At 29.6% G+C, this 21,157-nt stretch overlaps 1 protein-coding gene across 1 annotated transcript in view; it reads right to left on the bottom strand.

The window, feature by feature from the left end:
• LOC129960890 (aromatic-L-amino-acid decarboxylase-like) overlaps positions 1–21,157 on the bottom strand; it is a 75,938-nt gene that overhangs the window by 30,426 nt on the left and 24,355 nt on the right. The window contains exons 3-4 of the mRNA XM_056074608.1: positions 18,757–19,036; positions 6,101–6,214 (exon numbers count right to left, since the gene is read on the bottom strand). Coding sequence (XP_055930583.1) covers positions 6,101–6,214; positions 18,757–19,036 — 394 coding nt within the window. The remainder of the gene's footprint in view (positions 1–6,100; positions 6,215–18,756; positions 19,037–21,157) is intronic.

Below are 21,157 nucleotides of genomic sequence, written 5' to 3'. Positions count from 1 at the left end.
ACTCAATAAGTTGACAACTCAAGCTGATCACTCAACAAGTTTTGTATAATCTTCAATAAAGTTCGATGTCAATTGAAAATAGATAGAATGGTGACACCAATTTTAGAAATAAAAGGGTAGAAGTTAAATAGGAGCTTACAGGAAAAGTACAGTTTTAATTTCTACGTGAAAATTCAAACCTAAATATTAAAAAAAATATTCCATATCAGCAAGCACACAGTTTGCGTAATCCAAAGAAAAAGGAGAAAATATTTGCACGAAAGTAATATTAATCTATTTAATAACTATTTCATTTTTATTCTTCTGCAAAACTCGATCTTATTATAGACAGTTATACATTTTCACTCTTAGCGCAAGGTTTTATTCAACCATCAATATAAGTAAGACATAATTTGCAATCACAATTTTAACCATTTAAGAGTTAGATGTGTACTATAATTTTTAATGCACAATGCCCGTGATTACATAATTTTGCATTCTGAAGAGCAAAATTGACTAAATAATAATTTATCAAAATAATTAATACGATAAACACATTAAACAGCAATGATACATCATAGATGATAAATTACCATTTCAGATTTCTTTTGAAATCAATAGTCATTATTTTTTTGAAATTGGATAAGTTAAATTGAATAAATGTTTTTTATATTTGTTCAATTAATTTTGAAAAGACAATATATGAACTTTTCGTTTTCAAATTAAACTGGTGACAGTTCAAATAGTCATTTTGTACCGTATTAACCGGCCAATGATGAATTCACCTTATTATAACAGTTTAAAGGTATCAAATCCTTGGAATGGAAACAATACCTCCAATGGCAGCTGCTGAAGTAAATATTTTTCCATAAAAACGAGGCGTAACAAAATTGTAACAATTTCTTGACCTGTATGTAGCCACAGAAGAGAGATCCATGCTGCAAAAAGTCTGTATTTTTGTCTCTGCTTATTTCTGGGAGCAGAATAACCCATTTAACATGGCAAAAGATAATCGTCTAGGAAACAACGGTTATTTTGACATTTCTGATCACTGGCCATTCCTAGTTGAGACTAACTGTTTGTTCTCAAAATATGTTCAACTGGAGATAGCGAAGAAGAAATATTGCCTCTTCACCATCCGACAAAGAATGACCATGACAAAGTAGATTAATATTTTAAGAATGAATCCTGTTGAATGTAAGCATGGATATATATGTTTTGGTTGGGCTACGTGATTGCTGTGATTAATAGGGATGAGATCTTCGAATTTTATGTTCATCCTTCCTGGAGTGCAGTTGCCTCTGACTTCATTTTTATGGAAACAAATGCTATTTAGCTTAGAACTCATTTCTACGACGAATTTCTGAAAAATGAAAGTATTCGTCAGAAGTATTTGCCAGGCAGATCTCCAGACTTAAACCTCATAGCACAGATCTGGAAATCTCTTGGGAGGACAATAACAACTCGTATCCCAACTCAAAATCATAAAGTATCTGAAAATTGCGTTCCTGAAGGAGAGAAATAAATTACACTAATTAAATCATAATCTGTGTCATTTTCCTTATGAATACAATTTGTGAAAGCTATATAATGGAAGAGAGGATCATATTTCGAATCATCACTAGTTCTATTATTTAATAGATATTATATCGATGTCGTATTCTTTTTGAAACACCATCTAATACTCAGTCATGCATGTTTACCATAATAGTCTCATAGTTATGATTTGTTTCATAGTTTGATATTATATTAACTAATGTATATATCGAATTAAGTTATAAAACAATTCTGTATTATATACAAAACGAAAGTGAAAACTTTGAGAAATAGTCAGTTGAATAAATTAACAGTTAAAAGATATAAAAGGCTTATTCTCAATGTACAATATAAAAATTTTGACAGTTTTGATCAGAATTATTGGAAATAAAATTGACATTGAGAAAGGCATTAAATTATTAATGAATTATGAATTGTACATAAAAAAAATTTTGGAAAGCTCCAAATCATTTATCAGGATAAGTGAAAATAAAGAGAAAATTTGCTTCTCGGTCTTCTTCTCCCTTCCTTAAAGCATATCATAAATAAAGAATCAGCTCATCATAAATTCTATAATTTCACATTTAAGTGATGATTGACATCTTTCAATATAATACGGTCACTTCATTTCGATGCGAAAATGGAGCGAGAAAAAATTTCCCTGCTTTATTAAATATACTGTCGTCAAACATAGCTCCCAGAAAAACTGTCAAAATCATTTCAGTTAAATTAAATTCAAATTCAGTTGAATGGTTTGGTGCAGTGCAAATGCGATCAATTTCAAATGATCTTTATATTTTTATCTGTTATAGATCCCAAATCTTTTTGAAATGTGCTTTCATTCATCAAATTATAAAAATGAACATATATCATTTCCTTTTTCCAGGATATATGAAAATGTTTTCTGAAACGTGGAATTTCGCGATGAAATAAGGAAAACGCAGGAATGGCTGAAGTTTCTAGTAACAAATATAATTCTATGTCATTTCTATATAGTTATTTTTAATGCAAAAATTTTTCTTAAATTCTGAAGACATTTAAATATTTCCACTGGAATTATATAAATACAAGAAATACAATAATATACAGGACTAATGAGAAATAATGTTGGCATTTGAGAGCACTCGAATGTGCTCTAGTGTTTCCAATAAAATAAAATTTGTAGTATTGATGAGGCAAATAATATACTTGTTACTGTTATTTATTAAATAGAAAAATAGTACAAGAATCCATCAATAAGTGGTGTTGTCATAGATTTATGAAAGAAACAATATGATTATTCGTATAAATGCTTCACATGTTGAACTATCAATGCTTCATATACCCCCACCCCCTTCAATTTGTTCAATTTACTGAAAACGTTAGACGCATTATGTATGCCAGAATGTTCAGAAAATGACTTAATGCTAGCTTTTAGATCTTCAGGTTTTGTATGCTACCTTCTATCCTACAATAAGCACGTAAAATGATATAAGATTAGCAAGGGACCAAACTAATTGGATATTTCTACTGATATTATATAAGTATGTGCAAATGCTATCTTAAAAGTTGTATAAAACAGGGACATGTTACATGAAAATGACCTTCTGAAAGTAATGACGTTATTCGAGATCTAAGATTAAATAACCTTTCATTTTATCATGATACCAATATTCTGTGACAAAAGATATTTGAATTTCACTTGCAGTTACCTCTTCAAATAAATGAGACCAAATGACTAATGTAGCCATAAAATCACACTTTGATTTTTTAAATGCAAGCCTTTTGCATTGATAGTTTGAAGATTCTCTTTTGTCCAGACTCGGCAATCGTCCGTGTTAATTTCAGCACTGAGGAAAAGGGATTTGGGTCAGTTAAAGAATCTCCATAATCAATTAACCAATATTCAGATACGTAAGCTTATGTTTAATCAAACAACACAGATAATGTTTTACGAATCATCGAGAGGCTCTGTTATGCAACAGGTGAACAAACTGAGCAACAGGTGAATTTGCAGAGATAAAGCTGTAAAATCCATTTCATAATTTCCCGCACAGCATGTCCACAATACGAATAACAATTGCAATTGCGAATGACTACTGGTTTGTTTCCTTGACCACTTGAATCATTACTAATGCTCAAACATACTAGATTCGGTTTTTCAATCTGCATGGTAAAATACCAAGCTCCCAAGTTTTTTCAGATTTTTTCATCATATAACTTTGAGTAGTTGAATACATTAGAAATCTTCATATATGTCTCTTATGGAAGAATTTTTCAAAAGCAAAAGTGAAATTCTGCTTATTCTTGCAGAAAAATTCTATTTGAAAAGCTTTATTTTTACGAGGTAAACTTGATATTCAGATCAATAAATTATATTCGAGTATAATTTAACTTCTTTTTATCCAACGAATAATGACATTGAGAATGTACTGAGACACGAACAGTAATGTATTTTTCTTGTTCCTGCAAATAAATACGATATATGTTGCAAAGTTAAATGTTGGCGAATTTAGATTCAAAAACTATTTCTTTAATAATTTTCAAGCCCATAGTATAAAATCGCAATACTCAAAATTTTATTTTATTGTGCTGCAAAACTTATTCATTAGTTCTCTGAAGTGGAAAAGTTATTTCTTTGTAATATTTCAAAACTTTTTTAATGAGATATTTTTAAATGTCTATTGCACATAACGGAAACCCTTAATACAACAAAATTTAGACTTACAAGAGGTTTTCAAATGAAAAGGTACGAAACGCCGAAACAACGTAACCGTTAACATATTTGCGTATGCAGCAATGGAAGAACGTAGCGAGACATCTAGGGATGCGATTGGAGTCTCCGGCGTAGATCGGAGCATGCGCGGGAGTCCGCATGCGCAAGAGAGAGCAGATGCTCTTATAAAGAGCGCTGTCCAAGGTCCGCTACTTGTTGAATTCTTCGAGTGCAGAAGAACCATTAATTGCGATGTGTACTGTGATACACCCAGAAGACTACGCAGATCCATTAAGAACAAAAGACCGGGGCTACTCATGGTGGGTGTGGTTCTGTTCCATGATAACGCGCGTCCACACGTCTACAGGGTCACACACGCTAAACTGGTCAAGTTCAAGTGGGAGAAGCTAGACCATCCACCCTATAGCCCGGATATGTCACCCTGCGATTTTTATGTGTTTAGTCCCCTGAACAAACATCTGAAATGGAAGCGCTTCAACTCAGACGGCTAACTCAAGGACGCTGGGAAGAACTGGGTCTCGTTACGGCCACAAGAATTCTGCGAACAAGGAATCCTTTGGCTCAATAATCAATGGGATCGTTGTGCTCAGGCCTATGGTGTATATTTTGAATAAAATCTTCATTTATACCCACAGTATCATTTCGTATCTTTTCATTTGAACACCCCTTGTAATATGCATTTTCAACCAACAATAAAATCATATTGGCAATTTTATCAAAATTTGTTGAATATTCTAGAGTAGATATTAAAATTTTACATTTTTTGAAACATATTTCTAACTATATATGCGAAATCCGAAGTAAAAATTACTGAATAAAAAATATTTTTTTTCTCATGAGATATTCTAGAGTAAAAGGCATTTAATAACTTTAATCGAAATAGTTATAAAAAGGGAATTATTATCAGCTATTGAATAATGTGCAAAAACTTCTTTTTTACTTAATTTTTAACTCAAAGGATGGTGGATATACAATTTGCAAATAAATCACCATATTATATTTCATTAAGATATAATTTTATTCATCTCGTGATTTATTTATTCATTGCGAAAGTTATTTCTGCTTAACAATAGAATGGAACTACCGCCTGACATTAAGATATTACTGGATTTCTTCCAGTTTTTCTCATATGAGCTAGTTTTATTAAAACGAAACAAATCATTAGTTATGTTACATAACACCTAAACCAATCAGTTTTCAGGCTTATTAGTCCCTGAAAAATATATTAACAAAATTGCATGACACTTATTTTTTGCACTGTTTCTTTTATTTATTAAAAAAATTAATACTATAGTGATTCAACAAATATATTCCATTTACATACCATATATCAGAATTTTCTTGAACGAATTATTTTTCCATCAAAAATAAAAGATAAAAAATATTTTTGAACTTACCATTATTCATGGTGCTTTGAATAGCAATGGTTCTTGGAGTATACTTAAATCAATTATTAATCATGAAGAACATATTCACTTACCAGTATTTTATCGATTTCAATTCATTTGAATCGGATTTGTGCTCATAAGTGTCATATGCATAAATATACACCAATGAATTAATAAGATATGGAATTAAATTTATTTCGAATTCTTTATTCATCAAAGAAATTCATCACAATATTAACTTCTGCTTCCCTGCATAAAGTGATTTAGATTTTTTTCATATATTTGATAAACAATTTTAACTTAAAAATAGTTTTTTCTATGAAAGTGTATTTCCGCAAGATGTATCTAAGTTCATCTAACAGTGAGAGGGAAACAGATGTAATAAGCATATTTTCTTTGTTAAAAAAATATTCCATGTGATGAAATTTCAGAAAATATTCATTACTGCAAGTTGATATTTAAAATAAAGATGGATTCTTACCCAAGAAAATCCTACACATCCAATAGCATCAGAAAGCATATCAGCAAGTATTGAAGGATAAGCATTTCCTGCAGGAAAATAGGCATGAAATCGAGGATGTTGCCAGTGGGTGACCTACGGGAGAACAAATATATTCTTTAATTATAATTTTAGTGAACATTAATACTCATATTATATTTACATTTGATACACTGACGACTGAAACCGGTTTTTCTAACAGCATTACTTGAACTAAAAATACAAATTCTCAAATACCAAGTTTCTTTTTATATAAATTTACAATACTATACGTTATTATACTTCTGCTTAATTCAACCATATATAAAAAATTTGAGATTAAGGTGTATGTACACACTTGAAACTTCGAAAATCGTTCAGAATATCGAATATTTTTTTTATTGGTTAATAATGTTCTCTGATCCTTTAGCTTTCAAACGATACCAAGATGTTGTCAATATTTGAAATATTTCTCGAGTTAAAATAATTTTTCTTGAGGTGCTTTCATTAAAAACTCTAGTTACGGTTTATTTAAAGCACATTTTATGAAGAATGATATTTCTCCACTATGTTGCTTCATTCAAATAATCATAACTCAACAAGAAATTAACCAAATACAATTTTTTATATATCAAAATAATCTGTATGAAATAGCGGATGTTTTATGTCTCAATCAAAGTTATATTTATAGAAATTTTTAATAGTTATTTAAATGTTAAAATTACAGAAAAAATCTTGTTTTTTCTATTCAACGTTTATGAAAAAATTGTTTAAAAAAAACTGTATATTTTCATGACTTGATTCAGGCAGACAACATGAAGACTAATATGTGGCATAATTTCCAACTAGAATTGTGTGTCTGTACAAATTAGAATTTAAGATATCATGTTTCAAAAAATATACTAATTAGCTCATTAAATATTATTTAATTAATTAATAATTAGTGTAATATGGTTTTTTAAAACATTGAGTTAAAACATATATTAATGACCTACTGCGAAAAAACTGGATTTTAAAAGTTAAAATTTAAAAAAAAATCTTCTAGTGTGTACGTACACCTTAATTAACTACATGCTTTCTTCTCCTAGACTATTTAAATTATGTTATGGTGTTCAGAAGCTATTATACTGGATTTAGAATATTTTACTAGACGAATCTTCCATTTAGTATTATTATTTATTTTTACATTACATTTTGCTGTTATGCAACAGCTAGATAAGGATGAATTACTTAGTTCTGAGATTTGCTCAGATGAAGCGTATCACACCCCAATCGGCAACCCTAGAAACCTCCACTAAATACTAATACGATGGTTTTTGGCCCAAAAGAGACTCAGCATATACTAATCTATGCACAATAGAATTTCGTTTCGAACCAGCAACTCTCTGATTAGATAACTGAAACTTCATCAGACACTGATAGTTTACTTAAACTTTCAAAATAAATGCACGCAAGCTAAGAAAACTCATGCTCAAAAGACTCATGTTTCGGTAAATTGCGGCATTTCTTATATTTCACATGTTTCCTCAGAATTATTCATAGTTTCTATTTGTTTGAAATCTATTCAGTGTTTTATATTGTATCTATACTAGTTTTGAGTCATTAACGATAACATTATTCCTTTTCCTGAAACTTCAAACAAACTATAGTGTGCAAAATAATAAGTATATAAATTGAATAACTGCTACATAAACTTTATAATATACATCAAAGTTTCGCAACTCGTATGAATAAATACAGACGCAGAATCTTATCAATTATTGAAGATTTAATTCTTTTAAACAATAAAACGATTTTTCATCTATTGAAATTACATTTTTTTTATATTATCATGATATTTTTTCATAAATAATGATTTAATCATTTCTTATAATTGTAACTACTTGGCAATTTACATTCTCCGGTTGGCAACAGCGCACCATTGTGACCTTTTTAATTTACTGGCCAATATTTATCAACCGCCGTAAAGTACGTACAGCAGTTTATTGGCGAGTAGATCAATTTGACCTTTGAAAATATTTACTGATTGCTTATCTGGACTTAAAATAGGAGTTTGTTAAGAATGTTACTTCCAGCGCGATTGAATACATCCGCATTACTAATGCGACTTAAGGACGATATACTAAAATTTGAAACATGATGTAACTGATGCGAACAGATGTCTAAATTGATGAAGAAGCATTAATACTTCCCCAATAATTTTTTTTTGAAAATATTTGAGGCATAATATTTTAGCTACTGTATTTGTTAAAAGAGAATGCATAGAAACATCAACAACACTATCTGACATAAATATAAGTGCCATTTTCAGTTCTGTCAGCCGGTTTTATCAGTAGCACCAGGAAATAATGGGAAATTCAGATAAATGAGAAAATTCTATGTTTGTATAAACTAATTAAAATTTGAAATCTTTTATTTATGTTGTTAATTGATGATATAATAGTTGAACAAGAGATATATACAATTGTTTGACATATTGTTTACTTCAACGGATATCTTACATTTAGTAAATGAATAATAATACTGTGCCTGCGCCTACAGCCTTCTGAAAAACACATTCAAAGACTTGTGACAAAATTCCATAATAATCTTACATCAATTGAATATTATATTACTTTTTTTGCTAGACTGAGTTGATATTGTTAAAAAGGATAAAAATTACAAAAGAAACAGTTAACTTCCACAACAAGAAGAAAAGAAAGACGTGATATAATAGTACAAAGATAAAATGAAATGTTATCTCTAACTACAATTACTGTTATAAAATCAGGAAAAGACATGGCTAAGATTTTTGCCTTTGTGCCTCTTAATTTTAAAATCAAAATGAGAAAGCTATTTTTGTTATCGTAATTATCTTACATCAAAATTAAATAACTATTTTTCTTATCAGACAAGGCTAAGGATTGATGATCGTGAATTTATTAAGCGAATTGCAATAATTGTGCTTTTTATAAAAGGAAAAACCAATTACTTAGAATTTAGTATCTGCATGTCCTAAAATATGAAGGAGCAGTCATTATCAGAACTCATTAACTTGGTTTCTTTTCCATTTGAATTTATTAAATTTTTCTGGTGAGTTTCTAATCTAAATTTGGCTTTAACCCTTTTCTTAAAATCTTAAGCTATTTGAATATACGGTCTAAAATCTGGTACAAGATGTTTCTCAAGAAAATACAGGGGAATTCATGTTTGCACTTTCTCCATGCGTTCTTGAATATATGGATGAAAAGTTCACAAGTATCCAATTCCGCACAAGTGTTCGATGAGATCCTTCAAATTATGGTAGGAGGAGCCCATCTCATAGAGTTGCAGGCATTATTTCAAAACGGATAATATTTTGCTCAAAAGCTATGACAGGTGAGCATTTCATCAGGAATTCATATTTATGATCATCTGCACATATAATATAAAAAATGGAACAGAAGAATAGTTTAGCAGAAGGAAATATTTGATATATGAGATATTTTAATACTTAAAGATTTAAAACCATATATTTTAACAACTAATTATTTTTCTTTAAATTCAGTGCATGCTCACTTTTGTCCTAGTTCTATAAAGCGAAATTTATAATATTCTTACGTGCATAATTGAATGAAAATAAGCATTTTTTTTTTCTTTAAAAAAATTTTAAAAATTGTATCATCTGAATCAAAAGTGGTTTTGAAAATTATTTACATTTAGAACAAATTATTAGTATTTCGTTAATAGGCAATTATATAACTGATTTAATTTCTTTTAAGAATTTTTCGGAGACCAATATTTATCAAGAGTTCATAAAAATAACTTATCCTAAAATAAAACACCACTTTTATAAATTGTGTTGAATAATTGTAAAAATAGTCACTTCCATTTTTTTTCACAAACATGTCTCTTTAAAGCTTTTAGGCTCACTTAATTTCTTTTATCATTGGCAATAGGAAAACTTTACGAAATCGGCTCTAATACAACCTAAAATGCTCCTAAAAATCAAGATATCCTCAGAATGGGCCATCCTGATTCTTTGGCGCAGACCTTAAATTTATAATCTGAGACTCAATTGGATAGCACAGTAATAGTCTGATAACATCCCTAGCATAGTTCAGTAATATACAGCTGATACTGATGCTGTTGAGATAAGTTTGAGGTTTATTTTTCTTAATTATTTTAGTTCTGGAAGAGATGGAGATCACGCTTGAAGTTGTTCTTCCTTAGATATTAATGCAAGGAGAGCCTTTTAGATTTCATTTAGTAAGAGAAAGTCAGTTGTAAAGCGTAAGAAAAATATTTCGACCACTAAGCTTGAAAGTGTGACTCAGGTCTTAATCGTGATGCCCCCAGTACCTCATCAACACCTTATAACTAAAGCATCATCACCTTCTCTTGAACGAGGAAAAGACGCTAAAGACACTAAATCTAAAGACTAAAGACACGAATAAAAGACACTAAAATCTGATTTAAATTTGATTCGATTTTTTTTCTCCGTAAAATAAATAAATATACTTTTAAATTCCAAAACAATTTTGCTGAAATTATTTCACCACACTTTCAATAGAATTATTTAGCGCACAAATTCTTACGAATCTGGTCATAAACAAAATACTATAGTACTAGTCATCTTTAAAACAAAATAAAATTCGCACGCCTCTTTATTACTTGCTATCATAAATAGCATATTGAAATATACGACAAAAACGCTTCGAATACAGTTTCTTTGCTTTAATTTCAATTTGGAAAGATGTGACAAAAAATCTTATTTTATCAAATATTTCCTTTCGGAGGAAGACCATATTTGCAATTTCATGACACAATTCATCTAATTAGTTGTTGTTGATCCTTAAAATAACATATATCAAGAATGAAATAAAAAAAATGATTAAAATCAATTTGTCATTATAAAAGAAAAAGAATTAAAGAAATATTTATGAATTAAAAATTTCAAGCTTATTCATAAAAAAAAAGGAAATAGTTGTGGATTAAAAGGGCATTTTAGAAATTACTCTTTAATAATAAGCGATATGCAGTGTCACAGCTATTCTTGGTAGGTGAAAGATTATCATGGCATTGACAACAACATTTATGATGCCATTAAGATATACGAAACGACATTTGCCATAAAAAAGGGCGCTCGTAACGAGCACGAAAACCAATAATATCGGGAATATCAATCACTCCACAAAATAAGCATTCGATGATAAGAAAGAGATTTATTAAAAGAAAAACATGAAATGTTATAAAATTGGTATTTGTAAAATACTTAATTTAAAAGTTTATTCTAGTTTAATATCAGCATGTTGAAAGATAAAATGGTCAAGAAAATATTTCAAAAAAATTGAATTAGACAAACAATACTTTCTTTCTTTCTTTTTTAAAACGATGTTATTGCAATTTTTACCATTTATGAATACAAAATTAGAATGGCTTCTCCTGTATAATAAAAATTATAAAAATCTTTTGAATAGTTAGTTAACTTTTCCTCTGTAACTACGTTCTTTTATTAGAGCCCTTCACTAATAATAACAGTAGGGTTAAAATACCCTGCATGTATTGTTATTCATTGTGAGGAAACTGTCTTATAATACAAATTGTTTTTAATTATTTGATAATATGAAGCTATTTTATTGAAGTAGTTATTTATATATATAGAATGTGTGGTAAAAGATAATCATATGTTGATTTCAATTTCGAGCTCCTTACATTAAGTTTATATTACATTTTGTAAAATCTTTATGTGTGCTTAAGACTACTTTAAAACTCCTCTAATTTAAATTAGTGTATGTATACGTAACTGAAAGGAATGACCACACCCATTTAACTCTAAAGCTTGAAAGTAGTAAAATCTAGTGAAAGCTTTTCGTACATATCAATTACTTAAATATGAATATTTCTTTCATCTTATTAATTAATAGAGCTTTATAATCAAGATATCTTACCTATTATCAATAAATATACCTTTTATGTTCCGAAAATTCCTTTCAACATATATGTCTTTAAAATAATTTAATAAAATCACAATGCTAAGTTACTCAAAAAATTGTACTGATTAAAAATTATTATAGTTTCTTTAGAAACAGTGATGGAAAGACAATTTTGAACATAGTTCAGAAGGAAGCGTGAAGTGCTTTCTGAGTATGTAATAATTATCCTACGTGACTTTCTATAATAACACGGGTAGAGTCCATGCATTATTACATTGCAGTACCACGCGAAGTATTCTCTGAGTTTCTTTAGTTCGTTATCTCTTTCACGCAAAGGATACTTTGAGACAAATTCTACCACAAATATCGTTAAAATGAGGTCACAACAATCAATTCGGAAATATTAAGATAATATTTGCATAACATGTATAGTGTTATAGAACGTGCTTCACGGTATCTGGCTTGAATTAGAAAACTTAATGAAAAAGCCCACGTGTGACCAAGCAAAAGCATATAAAATGGTTATTATATATAAAAACAAAGCCTAAAGTTCCCTTCTGTAGTTTATTTTAATTTTTTCCTATCATCTTTCACAAGGAAATGATGGTCATTGTTGTTGGTACAACTGTTTTAAATTACATTGATAGCACCACAAATTTTATAAAAAAAATCTAATCGATGCACTTTTTTTTTAATTCAATGTACGTGAAGGAAAACGCCGATTCAGAGAATTTGGAATAATTAAGAAAAAAATCTGTATTCGCAATCTGTAAAATCTGCATTTGGAACAAAGCTCATTCACTGTTGCAACAAGTGCTTGTCACCTGTATAAATTTTTGGCTGATTTAAAAAGTTCAAATAGAATCAAGAAGAACTTGGTGACCATCCATGTCCAAATTAATCAAGTTTGACATTTTTTGACACTCAAAATTTTTCAGTCAATCAAAAATATCACACAAGTGCCCTGACTACTCTGCGCGACGAAGTACGAAGAAGACGACTGAAAACAAATCATACCGTCTTCACAAAGACAAGGTCCTAGCCAATAATGCAATGTTTGCAAGGATGTTTTTGACATAGCTCTGTATGATATGATCACCTGATGGGTCATAATGGGATCACTTTGGGATAATTTTGATATTATCACCTCTGAATGATAGATTCACCTCCATTCTTCTGACCATTGCATATAAATCCATCCCGTTCTCCTGATCGCCTGATACGGATCCATCCCCATTCACCTTATATGGATACATCTCAATTCACCCTTATGACTTTTTCTCATGTTGAAATCTGCGATAAAAGGTACTAGATTTTAGATTTAAGATGCAGTGAAAGCGAAACCGTTGGAGGTGACGAAAGGCAGATCAAGAAATGACCTGAAGCCCTGTTTCGAACTTCTGAAATTTCTGTGTAAAGTTACATTGAAAGTGATAATATCAAAACTACAAACAATTAAAATTAAAATGATTTAAAATTACAGTCAGATATATCTCATAATTTTACAATACATCCAGGCATACCTCATAAATTTACAATAATATGAAAGCAGAGTTAAAAAGCAACAAAAACTAACTGCACATAAAAATGAGATTGAAACTGACATTTCAAAGCAACTAGAAAAAATAAATGTTTCTATTCAAGAAAACGGAAAGGGTTATAAAGATTAGTATAAGATAATTTGCATCAAGATAAATACTTCAAAATTCAACTTTATTTTAATACTCGGAAAGAAAAAAAAGGAAGACGCGATTATCTTTTTTTATATTGCAAAGACAAAGGTCTTCAGATGAAATGTTTGCATGATTCTTCCAGCTCTGAAACAAATAATTTAAATAAGCAATGAGACTGCATAATTTCTCTAATCAAAAAGCTAAATCATTTATTGACATATTAAATGCTAGATTATTCTTAGAATCTGATTATAAATTATTTTTTTAGGTTGCCTTTTTAAAGATTTTTGCAATAGTAACTCTATAGATAACAGCATCTTCATACATAATGAAATGTCGATTATGTTAATGATGAATGAAGTTTTCAGTAAGAATTCTAGTATAGGATTGTACTAAGTCTGAGTAATCTGCATTTTGAAGCTTGAAAGCATGTCTCCGTGATTATTTAGTTTAGTTATATTTAACTAGAATTCTAAGCTAACGACGCTTATTTTAGTTATGTTTAAATGTTTTAAATTAATTGCTTAACGACGTAAATGAATTCTTTTATACTTTTATAACATCGTAATCTGAATGAATTAACAATTCAAACCTAACTTTCTGCTTTTTTCACTAATAAATAGCCTGCAAATGAATCTGTTTTGATTTCTTCAGCTATGAAAGTATAATTTCTTTTATATGTAACTCCACAAAGAATGACAAGTTTATTTACTCATATACTACAAACACTAAACGGAAATTCTTATGCAAATTATTTGTTGGTTGAAAATTTCTGATGGCTTGAATCATTTATAATTTAAATGTATATTTGTATAAGTGTAATGTCACTTCAGCTGTCTATAGTTCATCCATATCAGACTTTTCTAAGGTGCATTTACTTTTTTTTAATTCTGGACTTTTTTGACAAGGAAAATAAGAGAAATTACTTAGAAAACCAAAACGTAATGAAGCTCTCCAAATTATTATCGTTTGTGCATGACCATGGGGTTGTGGGTTAATACATATATCCAAAATTTCTAGTTTCGCAATACTAGGATAAATGTTGACTGGATACTATTCTTTGAATTCTAGCATCACTACACACATTCTGAATATTAAACTTTTCCTTCATCTAGTAATAATGAATGGATTTATTAAGGACAAATCCATACCTGTAAATCAAATGTTTATTCTAATTTATTTGATCTTTACAAACTTAAAAAGCAATAGATTCTTACAGTTAACATTCTATGAACTCAATCATCAAAATTAAATTAAAATTTGCTTGAAGAACTGTTAACCAATAGCTCCAAAGCTGATAATACAAAATTTCCTAAAAATTAGTCATAACCAAATTCTTTGTTGAAGAAACTTAATAAGAGCAGTTTGCTGGATTAACGGGTTTTTTAAAACATTCAAATCCAAATATAAGTTCACAATTACTAAACTGTATAAAATATTTTATATGCCAACATTTTGGGTAAAAGTTTGGGCAATTTAGTCATAAATTTTAATTCAGATAGTTATTTCGACAAATATTTCTCCCATAATAAGGGTATTATTTCTTTCTCTCTCCCTCCGCATAAAATTGGGAACCTTTATAGGCAATGCCGTGAATGCCATGAGAGCTCAGATTTTTATTTTCTGATTCCCATACATTAGAGTTATGCGCTTCGTAGTATAAGAAAGAAAACTTGTATATTAATTGCAAGGTATTGGCAGACAATAGGTAAAAATATCAGTCTTTTATGTGAATCTAGCATGCAACCTTTAGTACTTTTTGTTAATCTATATTTTGGAAATTAAAATTGTGAACCAAATTTTATATAATTAAGTTTTTACCTTTTTGAATTATCGCGTTTACATTCATGCAGAAATACCGATCGACTGATGGTCAAATCTTTGATGTATTTGGTTTCAAATTCGATAAGATCTACATTTTAGATGTTTAACTTGTGCACCAAATTTTATCGATCTAGTTCTTTACATTTTGTAGTTATCATATTGTCTTATTCTTGGATAACCGGAGAGAGAACTTCCTCGGAATTGATTTCGTTCAAAATTTGATAGAAATCTACAGCTCAAAGCTTGGAGTTATCGTGTTCATAGACAGATATAACCCCAAAAATGTGTTTTTCAGACTCAGGGATATATGAAACGTACAGCTTAAAGCTTTGAGTTATCGTGTTCATAGACAGATATAATCCCAAAAATGTGTTTTTCAGACTCAGGGATATCTGAAACGTACAGCTTAAAGCTTGGAGTTATCGTGTTCATAGACAGATATAATTCCAAAAATGTGTTTCTCAAACTCAGGGATATCTGAAACGTGAAGTTTCGTCAATCAAGAGTTCGAATATTTTGGCGATTACAATACATCCTCTTTGCATACGTCGCATACAAGAAATATATGTGATATACATAATTGATATTTCTAGATATTAAACGCAATCATATGATCTCCACAATACATTTCTGTCGCTTTCTTTTTTTACAAACTTCAGACATTAAACTTGCAGAAACCCGCTCTTCTATGAGAGTGATGATAGCATTAAAAAGAAATCAGCTACAACTTTTTAAAAATTCTAAATTTGATGATAAATCGCCATTTGTGACAGATATCTATTCGAAAAAGGCTAGTAAGACTCGCAGAAACTAAAATATCCAGCACCGGCAAAGAGCATAGTACTATCACATTTAATTTAAATGAATTATATCCAAGACTTCTCACCGAAACTGAATCTCGTTAATTCTGTATAACAAGAAAATATTAGCTATCAAGCTATTTGTTGTTACTTTTTGTATCTCTTTTGATGCGTATTATTAATATGAGCCTCTATTTATCTTTCAAAGTTCTTCTCTTAACTTTAGAAAACACAAAAGTGATTAATTTTCAACTAATAGTGATATGAATGTAAGTGCCTATTGAATCAAAGGATTCTAAGAGGTAATGGCTTTACCTTTGATTTGTGTTTATTACTTTCTCGTATGCCAAGTAAAGAAGAATTGCAATCGACAAAAAATTCGAACTCGGAAATTTTACGAAAACATTTCAAATCTTTCCGAGTTCGAGAACTATATTTTTGACAATAGGCCAGTCTGTCTGTCTATCTCTCTGTGAACACGATAAACAGAAAACGTTTTCAGCTAGACGGATAAAATATAATATATGGACTCACGATAAATTTACAGATTTCAATCATATTCTGAACGGAATCTAATCGCAGGAAGTCTGTCTGTCTCGTTGTTCGAGTGAGTAAAAGTGAACTCGGTAACTAAAAAACATACAGAGCTTGTGGATGAAATAATACACAGGTTTAGCATCTAATTATAGACACTTAACAAATTTTAAACCAAATCTGTCAAAGAGTTGGCCATCTGTCGGTCTGAAGATTTAACATCCATGTAAACACAATAATCCATAAATGACTTAAATTAATGAAATCGATGTCCAAAAAGATGTCCAAAATACAGATTCATGCCAAGGATCTATATTTCATAATTATCGTTCACCAATGACATGCAAAGTATTCGTGGTTTTACTCAAGATCTATCATTTTATGAGGTGGAGGAGGGATAAGATCTTTATTGATGAGTGTGCGAGAAAGTTTCTGGGAGACCACTTCCATTAGTGGATTTTTTTTAAATGCATTTTTATGTTTCCTGGTAGCTAAGTGAAAAACATTAACTTTCCTGCTACCTCGAGGAAATAGGATTCTGTTTAATTCATAGGAGAGTTATAATTTCTTTCCATCTTTTCTCCTCTCCATCGATATTTTTCATTCTCCTAATGCTGATAACATAATTCATGTATTACAATTGATCTTTATCATTTGAATTATTCGTTATATACAATAACAAAAGGGAAAATGACTAATGCAGCCAAAAAGAAAATTCAGAGCTTTTTACTTGTTCTGAGCATTCGTTGCTTTTTAATAGGTTAAGATTTAGTAAATATAGATTGATGATGAAAATCTCTTGAAAATAAAAACTAATTAAACTCAAATTAAACTTATTCTCTTCTCAAATAAATATTTATATTATAAAAGAACAGCATCAAAACAATTAATATGCCTAATTACTGTTACATATAAAAGAAAAATGTTAAATGTTTAGAGTATCCGAAACAAAGAAAAAAATTCTTCAAGCTAAATATATTGAATATTTCTGAAAAGCAATGGGAATGTGAAATACAACTGTCCAATTTCAACTGAAGAAACTGAGTAAAATTCGAAAAAAAAAGCATTTATATTTTGTCTAAAATAGTAGCAACAGATTTCTAATTCAAGAATTCATGAAGTATTTGGGAAAAAAATTATTTTCCCTGATTTTTTTTGTCGAAAATGCATTGAAGAATTGTTTAAAATGAATTATTTAATTATTGTTATTTAAAGATCCAGAAAAAATGTGACGCATTGATAGTGAATACCTGATAATGAATTTGGTAAGTAATAGAATAATGCTTTATTCTATTACATAATTGCGATTTTTATTTAAACTTTAATCCATGTCAAATGCCATATCATTTGTGAGATAGCATAGTCTATCATATTCAAGAGCTATGATATTTTTAAAATATATATCATTCGAATTCTATAGATGCGCCAATTTATCATTAACTTGTATGCAGATTAAGTGGGAAAGCAGCAGCTATAGAAAAGTTTTACTTGTTATCTACATTTATTTTTGCTTATGAAGTAGAAGACAATCTTATTTGGAAAGCTAAGTGCTATTAATCAATTTTATATCAATATTGCTTACTCTTATCCGTTACCATAAAATACCCATTTTCAGGTCTTGAATCACTCGATTCATTTGCCTGTATTTTAGACTTGCTTCTAATTTAAACTTACGAACTAAAATTAAATTATTCATATTCATTAATTTCGAAACAAAAATTACGTGGAATCCATAAATATCCTAAGTTTTTTGTGGGCTCTTAGTTGAAGGGAAATAACAACATATTCCCAGAAAACATTTCGAAAATAACAACACAGTGCTAATGAAAGCGCCATCTAACCAGAATACAAAGAAATTCAGATAATCAATCTTTCAATATATTAATTCATTTTATCTTCATTTAAAAATGAATTTCAAATAACTAGAAACTTACCCCGGGCATGATGTGTTTTTCCACATCTTTCATGATATCATCCCAGTCTTCTCCTTTCTTGGGCGCAGCGCTCGGTATAAGTTTTCGGAGGTATCCCGGCTCGACATTGGGCGTGACTCGCCGCTGGGAAATGGATTCCAAGTAGTCGGCTATGTAGTCCACCATCTCGCGGCCTCGCTTCCGGAACTCGGCGGTGTCCATTGCACAGCCCCGCGATTGCTTTTTCGGCGAGTCTTGCCGCCTCTCCGATTTCTCCGCTTCCGTCCTTGGGCAAGCAGGGCTGCAAGAGATTTTGCAACTATGTTTATTTAACTGACTAAACATTTGTCATTCTAAACAACAGATCATCTGCTTCATCAACAACGTTTGTTTTTCTATCTGAGCACAAATGTCCCATATTAAATAAATTCTGGCATCATGCTCTTTTTAGTATTGAGTAAAAGCATTCAAGACTGTTAAAAATCATATTTCGTTAGAGAAAAAAATTAGAAATTCTTTGTCCCAATTATTGCTTAGACAAGCAGTACATAGCCATTTTAACGATAACATATATATATAATCAAATGCACAAATATATTCGGTCTTTTTTAGATTTTCTATTTCAATTATTTTTATTAATCAGAAATATCTCCTGATAATTTAAATTTGTTGTAATTTTTTATGAGACCTCATATTAACTAAAATTAGTAGCTATTTAGTACTTTGTGGCACAAGAGCCGTATTTAGCTATGCTGTTCCAAAATAAAGAATATATGTGGCTTTTAAGATATTAATATTTCTATAAGTCAGAGGGAAGGTTAATCAAAATTGTAAATCTTAGTAAAATATACTAAAACGTATCTTGCAAAAACGAATGTTTCCATGATTTAAAAAAAAAAAAGCTTCAAAAAGGGCAAATTAAAGCTGTGCTAATAAAAGTTTTTTTATTTTTTTTTCTTTCCTTTCAATCACGTTTCCACTTTCCCCTAACGAATTTCAGCCCATTTTCGGTAATTATTTTGAAAGTAATTCATTCATTTTTTAAATACTTATTAGCAAAATTGATGTCATATTGACCGCTTGTCAAACGCTTTTACTTAACTTCGCATATTTCAATACAATAATTAACGTCTCTTGATTGCATGTTTTATAACAGAACTGTTTGGTTCAATTTGATTAAAATACTAAAATCTTCCACAAAATCTTTTTTCCGTAAGAATGGAAGTTCATATATTTGGATACACTCTATCGCTAAATTCTATGTCACATATTTTAATACTATCGCTTAATTTATATTATATCAATAGTTTACAAAAAGAATAATGTTTGCATATTTCATTTTAGTACAAATAAGAATTTGAACTATTGCCATAGAATATGCCTTTGAAAACAACTAAAGTTTCGTCACTAGCATCATAATTCAAATTCTGAGTTCACGTCCTTTAAACATCGAATATATATTGCATCTGTGCTATTTCAAGAAAAAGGATCATAGGTCAGGTTGTTCAAAGTAAAACTTCTGGTCAACCAGCCCCTAACTAAGTCATAAGGTATCTGATGAATATTTTTCTATGTTAGATATTTTTCCAGAAATTGGGGTTGCTTCCTGCTTTTTTTGTACTTTAGAACCAGTAAAAATGGATAAAACTCATTCGATTTACCTTTAGACGTAAATTAACATTATAGATACCTTTGAGAAACAAGTTAAGTCTTCTAATGCTATAATTAGCGTATCAGGATCATGAGATCTAAACTGACTTGAGAATATGAGAAATGCGATTTAAATTCGCATTTCCTTTACTTTTATTTACAATCAGAATAACATTTGAAGTTCAAAAACTTCCAAATGATCATCGGCTTTAGAAATTTTATAATCAAAACTAGCGAGTTTAAATTAGCTATGATTAATAACCTTTTTTGATCATAGATAGAATATTTTAAATTAAAATTTAATTCTTAAGTAACAAGACACCAAAAAAATATCTTGGCGTTATGTTATAGAGAAAAGTATATTTTTCTAGACATTCAAACATTGTGATGAATCATCAAAAGAACATTAATATCCTTCCATTTAAGCAATGAAACACAAATGTTAGTACTATAGTGTGTTCTACGTAAATCATCAGAATTGTTTTCTCTGAATAAATCAGGCCATATTTAAGTTTGATTGAAAATACGGGAAGTGAAAATTAAGACTAAAGATAAAGCCTGGATGAGAAGGAAAATAATTATTGCTAAGATCTGCTCTGAAAATTTACATGAATGCGGCCTGATTTTTCTGAAATAAGAAGGTACAATGATTTGCATATGTCCATCTCACTTTGAAACTGTATGATCAAAAGCTTTATGGTACGAAAAGCTTACGAGTTAATTTAAATATTGCTTTTTGATATTTAGTCCAAATTATGTGATAACATTTATA

The sequence above is a fragment of the Argiope bruennichi genome, chromosome X2, assembly GCF_947563725.1.
Source record: "Argiope bruennichi chromosome X2, qqArgBrue1.1, whole genome shotgun sequence".
NCBI classification, from domain to species: Eukaryota; Metazoa; Arthropoda; class Arachnida; order Araneae; family Araneidae; genus Argiope; species Argiope bruennichi.
Note: the sequence above shows the minus strand (reverse complement) of the source record. Positions and strands in the feature narration are given on the sequence as shown.